The sequence below is a fragment of the Oenanthe melanoleuca genome, chromosome 21, assembly GCF_029582105.1.
Source record: "Oenanthe melanoleuca isolate GR-GAL-2019-014 chromosome 21, OMel1.0, whole genome shotgun sequence".
NCBI lineage: Eukaryota > Metazoa > Chordata > Aves > Passeriformes > Muscicapidae > Oenanthe > Oenanthe melanoleuca.
In genome coordinates this window covers 2,553,363-2,564,997 of record NC_079354.1, presented here as the reverse complement: position 1 = coordinate 2,564,997, position 11,635 = coordinate 2,553,363, and the positions used below count along the sequence as shown (strand labels likewise).

Genomic DNA, 11,635 nt, shown 5'->3' with positions numbered 1-11,635 from the left:
GCGTCACTCCGCGCGCCGGCCCCGCAGCCCCGCAGCCCCACGGCATGGCCGCGCCCCGCGGCCCCGCTCAGCCTCGCCTGCTCACGGCCACGCTCCCATAACCGGCCCGACCTCGCCCGCACCGTCCGACCTGGCTGCGACCCCGACCCTTGCCGGCAGCGCTCCCGCAGCCCGCGGCCGCCCGCAGCCCCGAGGCCTCGCCCGCAGCCCCGCCTCGCGGCGCCATGTCCACTGAGGGCAGCCGCGGGGCCCCACATGACCCGCCCGGCCGCGGCCGCCCTTAAAGCGCGGCGGGCGGGCGGCCCGGGCAGCGCCCGGCACCGGCGGCAGGTGAGCGGGGCCCGGGGACGGGGCTCCTATCGCGGCCCCAGCGCTGGGCACTCCCCGCGGCGGCTCCGGGCCGAGCTCCCGTCGGGGTCGGCTGAGGAGAAGGGGCGATCGAGCTACAGTGACCTGCCTGGCCCGACCCTCCCGCGGCACTCGGGACCACAGGTGCTGCCGCTCCCCTTCTCGCCCTCCAGCCCTTCCCCCTCGGCTGTCCCGTGGCCGCTGCCCCATCGGCCGCTCCGGCGGTGGGTGCAGCCGCTGGCCCCGGGCTGCCCGCCCGGCTGTCAGCCCGATCCCGTGGCCCTGGAGCAGCCGGCCCGTCAGCGTGTGCACCCGTGGGAAGCCTGCATCTGGTGCAGCCGAGTTTATCTTGAGGGTAAAACTGAGCTGAGGGGGATGCAGACTGCACGCTCTGTTGGTGTCAGCTCAAGGCTGGAAGGAGTTTGAATATCCCCAGCATCATAAAAACACAGCAGGTATATCCATGCTGAGCATCAGCAGTGTGGTGAGCAATAGATGTTTGAGCTCTGCGATGTGACAAAGGCAGGAGCAGGAGTGTTGACAGGTGTTAAAAATTGTCTTTGCTGCTGTTCTTGTTGTTTAGGCATATCTTTTTTTTTTTCTCTTTGCAATAACTAGAAGTATCTGCCAGCAAATCTGTGATGCATATCGTAGTAAGGAAATTGTTCCAAATGCTGCCTGTAGACAAAAATCTAAGTGAGCCTTTCTCATGTCTTCATTATTTGATACTGCTAGTAAGATAAGGACCTTTCCTCAACAGCAATTCTCATACAGACATGAAGATATAAACCCGTTTTCCATGTGATAGGTGTTATATCTCAAATTCAAAAACAAAGCTCCTTTGATTTGCCTACAGTGCTGTGCCAGGCTTGCTAGGAATGAGATGTTGGGAGTTGACAGCATGTGATTGTGAGCCGCTAGCTTGATCACCAACACATGCTTGGGGATAATACTCCCAGATTAGTGCATGTGGATGTCAGGTAAAGTCCTCTGAGCTTGGTCAAGGCTGTGACTGTGCACCCAGTTGGGTTTGCTTCACTTGTCAGTAGGTCTGTGCTGCTGATTTTTACTACACCTGCTATGTTGGTACACAAGAGCTCTAAGGTTCCCCTTGGAACAGAAGGTTGGTGCTTTTTTCTCACATCTCCTGCCAGCTGGAGAGGTTCCTCAGGTGGTAAAAGTAGACTTTCTCCCAAAAGGTTTTGTTTGATTGGCAACTCAAGTGTAAACAGTAGATGAGTTCAAAGTCTTCTTGGCTAAACTAAACCCGCAGAGTTTACGATAAGGACTGAGTGTGCTGGCTCACTCAACTGCTTCCTCCAAAACAGGCTCCAAAGTTATGTAATGGTTGGACAACGTGCTGCTTCCCAGAGACAATTTTAAATTTTGGCAGGTACTAAAGGAAATAACACAGATCCAAATTTTGTGGTAGCTCCTCCTTAACTGTCTGTAATCCCTACCTCATTTTAAAGGCACAGGATAGAACACTTTATGGAGCTACGTGGAGGTGGGTATCCTAAACCTACTTGTACCACTGACTTGCAGGGCTGTTTTGCTTTCTGTAAAGCCAAGCAGGCACAGCTGATATTGTTGCAAGGCAGTGAGATGAGGGTGGTCCCTGCTGGCCTTGTTTCCAAGCAGCCACAACTGTTGACAAAGGGAACAGTGTATCTGGGAAAGAGTTGAGTGTGTGCAATGGGACTGGTGCAGGGCTCAGTTGTCTGTGGAGATGGTGTGTCTTGTGGGGAAGGCTAATGTTTGGAAATGCAGGTGTGATGCCAGTAGAGAAAACAAAGGACAGTTTGTGGGGATGGCCTGTTCAGAGGGCATTCTGTACTTTGTTTCTGATACAGCAATAGTTGTGTATTCTTGAGTACCTGCCCATTAGCACTGACTTTCTTACCTATACTGTAAAGCAGTGCTGCTTTTTGGGAACAAGCAGGATGGAAACTCTGAAGATGGATACAGTCCAAGAAGCAGCTAGAGTAGACAAAAAAAAAAAAAATCTGCTGGTATGCCCAGCCCAAGGCCACAAGATGACAGAGGCCATCACCTAATTCTCATGGGCATCTTGGCTTGCTGAGTTTAGTCAGGACAAAAGTGATGTTGAACTGACTCTTCTGAGAGCCAGACTTGACCCAGCAGCAGAGAAGAGCTGCATCAAAGTGGCATGAAGCCAATGCTGTGTTATTTCTCTCAGCACTATCTACATATGCTTTTTATTGTGTTTTCACCAGATTTTGCAGTACAGCTTACAGTGAAAACTGGCAAAAGGGACTCCTTGATGGTGATGCATGCTGGGTCTTGGCATAGGCTTCTTTAATCATCTGCTGCCCACTCCAGCAGTTCCTGCTCTGTGCAGAGACCTATGTACTGACCATACTTGTCTGCTCCCCTCTGCAGAGCTGTAACCATGGTTAATGAGACCCAGCACGCCTGCAGTGCCAGCTCCAGCTCCAGGTCTGATGGCGGCAGCAGCAGTGGCAGTGAGAGCTCCAAGGACAACTCGCGCTGCTCCACCCCCGTCCTTGACTCGGACCGGCACGAGCGGCTGCGCGAGAAGATGCGGCGCCGGCAGGACGCTGGGGACAGGTGGTTCTCCCTGGAGTTCTTCCCTCCACGCACAGCCAATGCTGCTGTCAACCTCATCTCCAGGTGAGCGCTGCAGGCTAGGAGAGGGGACAAGGGAAGTGTCTGTGGTGGAGGGCAGGGAAGTAGCTAATGAGGCAGGCTCTGCCCCATGCTCTGTCTCCCCTTCTAGGTGACGAAGCAGGTAATGGGGCTGTGCTTTCCTGCTGAGGAGGGCAATGGACACCAAGTAACTTGTCTTCCTTGGAGGCCCTGAAGAGTTAAGTGTCATGGTGGGATTACTGAGGGGCCAGGTGGTTTCCCCTCTCCCATTCCCTGGGAAGATGGAGTAACCCCAATGTCATATGCTGGGCCAGAAAAGTACCTAGTAAAAGCAGAAAATGTTCCTTGATGGACAGTGTGCCAAAATCTCTGAAACAGATTTCCATTTCTTTTCAACATTCATTCAGCCACTATGGTTTATGCCTCAGTATTATAGTTTCAGCTTCTGACAAAGGTGTCCACATGTACATGCTAAATGAAAGCTGACAGGTCTCAGTAGAGCTAGGAGTTATTCTGGAGCCCCCGGAACCACCATGGACTTACCTGGAAGAGAAGAGGGTATTTCATAATTCTTTTTGTAATTGTTATATGCCAATGCCATATATTAAACAGAAGGGTCTGCTCCACCTTGGATCAGGGCAGAGATAAGTTAGGGAAGCCCTCGTTGCCTCTACAGTTCAAGCTGGCAACAGGGGGCTGCAGCACAGTCTCCCATCTCAAAAGGAATGGGATTTGCATTGCTGTCTGTCAGAAGCTGCATCAGTCTATTAGAGCATGCAGGGAGAAAGTTTGTTGTACAGTGAACACTTCAGTTGCCTCTTCTAAGAAATTGTAAGCTCTTCCCCATGGAGCCTTCAAGGATGGCTTTCCTTATTTCCATTGGCCACTCACTAAACTCTTAGTGCAACACTTTTGTGATCTATCCTGTTGCTGTCATTGAAGCTCTCTTTGCCTGCTGCTGGAATTCTAGCAGTGAGGAAGATATTCAAGGCACAGGGAGGGGATTTGGCTACCTGGTGTAGGCTAACACAGCTCTAAACACCACAGGTTTGATCGCATGGGAGCAGGTGGTCCCCTCTTCATTGATGTGACGTGGCACCCTGCAGGGGACCCAGGATCTGACAAGGAAACCTCTTCCATGATTATTGCCAACACTGCAGTGAACTACTGTGGCCTGGAGACCATCCTGCACATGACATGCTGCAACCAGACTAAGGATGACATCACAGGGCATCTGCAGAAGGCCAAGCGGCTCGGGTTGAAGAACATCATGGCACTGCGTGGAGGTGAATCCTTCTGTCCTGTGATGTGTAGTGCAGAGGCTGTGCTGCTGTCATGTCCAATTCCAGAGTAAAAACAGAGAAGATTTAGGTGCTCCTGCAGGAATTAAGTGCTGAGGCTGTATTTCACCTAAGCCCTTTTTTAGTAGTCCCTCCAGCTCAAGGGCAGACAAAAGCAGTCCATAGGTAAAACTGCAGATTTGGGAGTTCATCTCTGTCTTCCATTTGATACCAGGAGATTTTTACAGAACTAGCATATCTCAGCAAAAAGTTGGAGAGAACTGTGGATTTGTTCTCTTTTCAGATCCTTCTGGTGAGGAATGGGAGGAAGAAGTAGATGGTTTCAACTATGCTGTTGATCTGGTTAAGCATATTCGCAATGAATTTGATGATTACTTCGACATCTGTGTGGCAGGTAAATAAATACCTTCTATTGCAGAGAGTGTGGTGGGGTCTGAGACAGAATTCTGCTCAGCAGTGTCTCCCTGGACCTGGGCTATGACAGTACAAAGATTGGATACTTCCTAATTCCTGCATGTTGTCCTGACCACATTTTTCTTTTTTTTTTTTTTTTTCCCTTGTCCCCAAAGGCTACCCCAAGGGTCATCCTGAAGCAGAGAGCTATGAGACAGATCTGAGGCACCTGAAGGAGAAAGTCTTTGCTGGAGCAGACTTCATCATTACACAGCTTTTCTTCCGACCAGAAACCTTTCTCAAGTTTATGAAGGATTGTCAAGCCATTGGCATTACCTGCCCCATTATTCCTGGCATCTTCCCTATACAGGTGAAATCCAGTAATTTGGACTTGGGGAGGGAATAAGGATCCAGAATGTCAAGTGTTTGTGGGTCAGGGCCTGAGAGAGGTCTGTAAATATCCTCCACAAAATTTCAGGAAAGAGAGATTGCTGAATGCAATAAATCTATAGGTGATTTGCCAAATTAAACTCCTAGACAGCTAATAACAAGCTGAAAAGGTTTCTTGTGCCCATATGGCAAAAAGGATATAAAGAACAATGGCTTGCAAGTCCTGAGGTCACTGTCAGCATGCTGGGCTCAGGCAAGGACGTGGGGAGAAATCACCTAAAGTGGTATGACCTGGACTGTGTTACCATCCTAGAGATGGGGCCTGGGAGTAGATTCCAGGAGCCCAAATTCTAAATCTCTTGGCACAAAATTGAGGTCAAGTGCCTGTGTTACTGGGATGGCAAGAAAGAGTCTAGGGAAAATGACCATCTGCATCCTCATCCAGGGTTACCACTCCCTGCGCCAGCTGGTGAAACTCTCCAAGCTGGAAGTTCCTCAGGAAATCAAAGATGTGATTGAGCCCATCAAGGACAATGACGCAGCAATCCGGAGCTATGGGGTGGAGCTGGCGGTGTCCATGTGCCGGGAGCTGCTGGACAGTGGGATGGTGCACGGGCTGCACTTCTACACCCTCAACAGGGAGGTGGCTACCACCGAAGTCCTGAAGCGCCTGGGCTTGTGGAGAGAGGACCCAAGGTAAGCAGAATGTTAGATCCATCCATCCATCCATCCATCCATCCATCCATCCATCCATCCATCCCATCTACTGAAGGTACAAATAATGGATGGGTCAACACCTCTATTATCCTTTTTTCCTTTTTTTTTCGTTTGTTTTTCTTTTATCACCTTTTGCATTTAGTAGTTCACCCTTCCCGCAGATATCCAACAAAAGCTGGGAGGAATAGAGAGGACAGTCAAAGGAGGAATTTGTTTTTGTCAATTAGGTTTAAAGTAGGCATTCTGGGACTTGAAAAACACAGAGCTTAGAGCTACCAGTTGAAAGAAGTGTGTTTTTGATACCCATCACAACACCTTGCAGGCTAGGGGTATGCTCCCATGTGGATTTCTACAGTTCTCTGCAGCTGAGAAAAGGAATGTAGACTTCTGAGTCCACAGGCTTCAGCACAGACAAGAAGAAACAAAGGAAAATTGACATAGCTGTTTTTAATTTTTCCTTGAAGTAGCTTTCCTTTGTGCTTTGCCCTTACCTTTTCCAATTTCAGGTGTCATCCTGTACCTTAACATTGCTATTGAGCATCCTGTGAGGGAACTGAGTAGGAAATATTTTCCATAAAGGAAGAAGAGTTTTCTGTCCTATTTCTTGACAAACAGAGCTCTTCTCAGCCTGTTATTTCTCTCCAGGGACAAATTGCACCATGGGAAAGGTTTCCAGCCTTCAGTGGAAAGTCAGCAGAGGCACTGTGTTAACATCTGCTCATCCCCTGCAGGCGGCCTCTGCCCTGGGCAGTCAGTGCTCACCCCAAGAGGAGAGTGGAAGATGTCCGGCCAATCTTCTGGGCCTCCAGGCCAAAGAGCTACATCTATCGAACTCAGGAGTGGGATGACTTCCCCAATGGCCGATGGTAAGCTGTCACTGCAGTAAAGCAGAGCTGTGGTAGGAAAACCTGGTGTCCTGGGCACACCTGAGGTGGCTTTGTAACAAAGTGGTCCCTTGTTGGTTGGATTTGAGTGAGGTGCAGCGAATGGCACTGAGATGTTGAGACTTCTGGTGTCTAGGTGGGTTTTTGTGTACTTCTCTTGCTGCTGGTTGGCTGTCTTCCTGCATCACCAAATCAGCTCATCTTCCCTGGTGACTTCAGCTCTGTGTCTTCTCCCCTTACAGGGGTAACTCCTCTTCTCCAGCTTTTGGGGAACTGAAGGACTATTACCTCTTCTATCTGAAGAGCAAGTCTCCCCGGGAGGAGCTTCTGAAGATGTGGGGAGAAGAACTGACTAGTGAGGAAAGTGTCTTTGAGGTGTTCACATGTTACATCACTGGAGAACCCAACAGGAATGGGTACAAGGTGAGTGAGAGCCCAGGAAGGGATGGTCAGTGTGGCACAAGCAATAGTGCACATTCCCTCTTGCTCCTGGTATCACACTGTTTTTCTAAAGAAGAATTGGCAATTCTCTATCCACAAGGATTTCCTGGCACAGTGGTTGAAGGGGGTCCAACAGCCAGAGATAAGGCTCAACATAAAAGGAAAGGTGCTACAGTATGACAGGACCAGTATTGATTGACTTCAGCAGTTATTCTTACAGTTGAGCATATCCTAACCCTTGAACCAAACCTGGGAATTCTCTCCTGAAGCAGGTGTTTGAGACTATTAAAGCACTGCCAAGTTCCTTCAACACCCAGATAGTAATCAAAGCTTTGTTACATCCATTGTGAGCCATCCTTTCTCCTCATGGTAGGTTACATGCATGCCTTGGAATGATGACCCTCTTGCTACTGAAACCAACCTTCTGAAGGACGAGCTGGAGAGGGTTAACAGACGAGGAATCCTGACCATCAACTCCCAGCCAAACATCAATGGCAAGCCATCCACAGATCCCATTGTAGGCTGGGGGCCCAGTGGAGGTTATGTTTTCCAAAAGGTACTGTATTACCCTGGGCTAGGCAGCAAAGAGTTTGATCTAGTTTATTCTCTGTGGGGCTGGAAGGTCTCAGGCTTACATCCACATAATCCTTCTGCCTTTGCCTTATCTTAATGTGTTCTTGGTGAGATAAGGCAAAGCTCCTTTGGTGTCTTAAGAGGCATAATGCCATCTCTATGACTTCACAGCTGTGCTCCCCCTACCTCAGAACATCTACTGAACATCTGTAGAGTTTCATGGATTTACTCTCAGCAAGTAATTATTGGTAACTTATTTCTAGAGCAGGGCTGTGACACTTTATATATACACACGTGCCTGTCCCTGCAGCTGATTCAGTGATGCACAAAGCACAGAGATTTTTCACAAAATAGGAATCAATTAGGTAGTATCTCTACCACACAGCATGTCATGATGATAAAGGGATATTAAAAAATTTCCTCTGTCCTTCTGTATGGCAGAGTTTTCTGCAGTTGCCCCCAGGCCATGCACTGTGCTGTGCTGTTCAGACAACTGTCACCTTCCTTCCCTGGCCTGCAAACAGTCATGCCTGACATGGCTGTCTCCCCCTGTCAGGCATTTCAGGCCCTAGAGCCTTGCCTAATGGCTGTGATAGGAATATCCCAACAAGGTGAATGCCAGGCAAGTAGCTCATACTGGAAAACAAAGCATTCTTGTTCAAAAGGGTTCCAAACCAGTAAAGCCAGAGACCAGCAGATGGCAAATGCAGTTGTTTTCAAAGGAAAAAATTCCCCTGAGGTGAGGGGAAATCCATCATCTCATAAAATAGCCAGGAAATGGGGGGAGGGGAAGCAGTTGTTGGGAGCAGCCAAGCACAGAATTTGGTTGTATAAGCACATGGGGAGAATTGTGAACAAAAGATGAGGACAGGGAGTGATGCTTGGGAGAGCCCATCTTAGACCCCTAAGTTGTGCTCTCACCAGGCTGGGCTGCCTTGGCAAGACACTGCTGTAAAATAAAGATTAAACTCAGGCTTCTTCCAAGCATTCTGGCAGACTGCTTCCTTGTGCAGCAGTTATGGTGACACTTGAGTTCATTCCCACTTATCTGCTTGTGTGGATGCAAAACAGGAAGCATGTAGCTGTCTTGAGTGCACTGTTCCTGGGCTGTTCCCTCTGCTCTCCCCAGTTATTTTTTCCCCTAGCTCACCAATTTACTCTGTCCTTTGCTCTAGCCTCTGTAGTATGTGTTTCTGGGGATGAACACACAAGGCACCCCAGACTTTAGAAATATCAGTTTACCTGTATTTGTCCAGTTCTGCCATGATTTAAGGCTCTGATTCTCTTCCTCCTTCTCCATCCCTCCCTGCAGGCATACCTGGAGTTCTTCACCTCCAGTGAAATTGTCACAGCACTGCTCAAAGTGCTGAGGAAGTACGAGTTGCGAGTGAACTACCACATAGTCAATGTCAAGGTAAGGCCATTATTCACAGGACACTTCCCTTTCACCACCTTGGGAGAGAAACAAATACCAAGTATTCAGACATGAGGGCTGATGAAGGGAAAGGAAAGTAAAGCAAGGCAGCTGTTGTGTGCAGCAGCTGTCTGGTCCCTTAACAAGGAGAGGGTAAATACACTTTTTCCAACTCCCTCAGTCTCTCCTCCAGCAGTTGCTTCAGAAAGGTTTTCCTTCCTTTGGCAGGGCCAGAATATCACCAATGCTCCAGATCTGCAACCCAATGCTGTCACCTGGGGTATCTTCCCTGGAAGGGAGATCATCCAGCCCACTGTAGTGGATCCTGTAAGCTTCCTCTCCTGGAAGGTGAGTTCTCCCTTCCGTTGGATACATTGCTGTGATGCCCTGGAATTTCAGAGTGTCTGGTTTGGTTTTAGTCTCTGACATTCCTCACAGGCGAGATCTGTTGCTATATTGGCTTGCAGAGGTACAGGTCTTGCTTCTCCTGCTCCCTCAGCTCCAGCAAGAGCTCTTCTCAGACACAAAGCATCCAGTAATGGGGATCAAGAGCCACTGCTGGCCCTGTACCAAGCCTGGAGTGCTGGACAGTGGCTTTCCTCCCTTGTACACACAGGGGCAGCATTGAGCCATCCATTGCACTGCAGATGTGTCTCCTTTCAGCTCTGGGCACTTCCCGCTGGCTGACTGGAAAGCACAAGGCTCCTTGCTCAACTCTTGCCATTCTTACTGAGAAGAAACAAGCCACAGTCTGGCCAGTAATGTCTAACACTGGGTATCCTAAATTAAGTAACATGAAGACATTTCACAACTGCCAATTGTTTTTGTTCCCGTGGCAGGACGAGGCCTTTGCGCTGTGGATCGAACAATGGGCCAAGCTCTATGAGGAGGAGTCACCCTCCCGTATGATCATCCAGTACATCCATGACAACTATTACTTGGTCAACCTGGTAGACAATGACTTCCCTCTAGAAAACTGCCTCTGGCAGGTTGTGGAGGATACTTTTGAGCTGTTGAACTCTCCAACTCAGCAGTGAAAATTCTTGTAATCTCTTACTTCCTCCTCCCTTCCACTGACTTCAGGGAAAGCAGCAGCTCCTGTGCCGACAGTGAACACACTCCTAAACCATGATCAGGGTGGTGCTCTAATGTACCCACACTGTGCTCTTCTGTCCCCAACACAAAGGCTCCCTGAGCCATTCTCACTGAACAATAGCCAGAACTACCTGAACCTCTGAGCTGAGGCTCCAGACTAAGCCCAAAGGCTGGGGTCTGCAGGATGAAGAGCTGCTAATCATGGTTATGCTAAGTACAGTAACAGGAGAACAGGAGATTCTGGTAACTTTCCCCTACCAGAAATGCAGGCAGGAGGACAGAAACACTCCTGTCAGCTGTACCTATGCAAGGGGATTATATCAGCAGTTACCAACCTGGAAAAGAAGGTCAAATTGTTTTTATATTGCACTCCTAAAATATATTTCTTCACAGTTGATCATCAGGCACTTTTGCACTCACTCCAGAGGAAGGTTCAAATTTTCTTCCTGACTTTTCTCCTTGTATTGTATTTCCTGTTTTCTTTTTAATAGGACTATAGGAATTTCCATTCTGGATAAGACTAAGTAGGAATCACACTATTTCCTAGATTACATAAAATAAAATACATACATACAAATGTCTCTTGTACTCGGCCATACTCTAGCAGAGACTCATGTTGTTTCCTACTTAATCACCTGGAACAAGGGAAGACTTTAAGAAAATCAATTGTTGCTGGGGCAGTTCTGCCTTCACTTTCAGTGCATGTCCTGAAAATGGCCCAAGCTCCATGGCAGAGCAGAGAAAGCTTAAATCCCAGAATTGACCAAAAGTAGCCAGCTACACTATTTAGCTCAATTCTGCAAGGCCACAATATTCTTTTCCAAGTGCCTGTAGGGAAAGATAAGTTTAGACCAGGAAAGATAACTTATCTTTCCTGACCTAATGACTCCTAACAGCCTTAGGCCCCACGGCATTGGAATAAGGGCTTGGGGAAGCTGCTGAGGCTGCTTTGTGTATTTAACAATCCTGCAAAGCTGCCACAGGCTAGGAAAACGACCTTGGAGCACTTCCCAGTGGGATTTCAAGATCCCCACCATGCTGTGAGCATCTCTTTCAAACAAGCAAGGAAGAAAAGCCTTTTCCAGATTCTTCAGACCCTCTTGTTACAGCTGTCTGAGACCAGGCTCATATATCCAGGGTAATTACAAGGCATCAATCATAGAGGCAAGTAATGGGAAGGCTGGGGATCAGACACGCCTGTCTCAGCTCAACAAAGCTTTTGGTGCTCAGCTGTTCCCAGCAGGTTTCTTCATACCTTGCCCATTCAGCACAGAAATGAACCAGCAGGAAGCAGTCAGGAGGTTGGCCACCCACTGAAAGGCTTAATGAAGAGCTGATGGACCTAGACAGGGGGAGGAGGTGGGAGCCATGTGGAAATCTGCCACCCCCACCCCCCTTGGGTAAAAGGCAAATCTAAAAATAAAGACCTGTGTTTGCATCTACCCAAT

The 11,635-nt window shown here is 48.7% G+C and overlaps 1 protein-coding gene across 2 annotated transcripts; it reads left to right on the top strand.

The window, feature by feature from the left end:
- The first annotated feature begins 7 nt into the window (after positions 1–7).
- On the top strand, positions 8–10,665 carry MTHFR (methylenetetrahydrofolate reductase). Of its 2 annotated transcripts, none has more exons than XM_056508232.1 (12): positions 8–330; positions 2,752–3,003; positions 4,027–4,265; positions 4,564–4,674; positions 4,850–5,043; positions 5,509–5,759; positions 6,512–6,646; positions 6,907–7,087; positions 7,479–7,661; positions 8,991–9,092; positions 9,321–9,440; positions 9,932–10,665. In XM_056508232.1, the coding sequence occupies exons 2-12, from the start codon at positions 2,762–2,764 to the stop codon at positions 10,127–10,129; spliced, it is 1,956 nt and encodes a 651-aa protein (XP_056364207.1). In that variant the 5' UTR covers positions 8–330; positions 2,752–2,761; the 3' UTR covers positions 10,130–10,665. The 2 variants fall into 2 exon arrangements, with proteins under 2 accessions (XP_056364207.1, XP_056364208.1); XM_056508233.1 differs by having other exon boundaries at positions 8–492.
- The last annotated feature ends 970 nt before the right edge of the window (positions 10,666–11,635 follow it).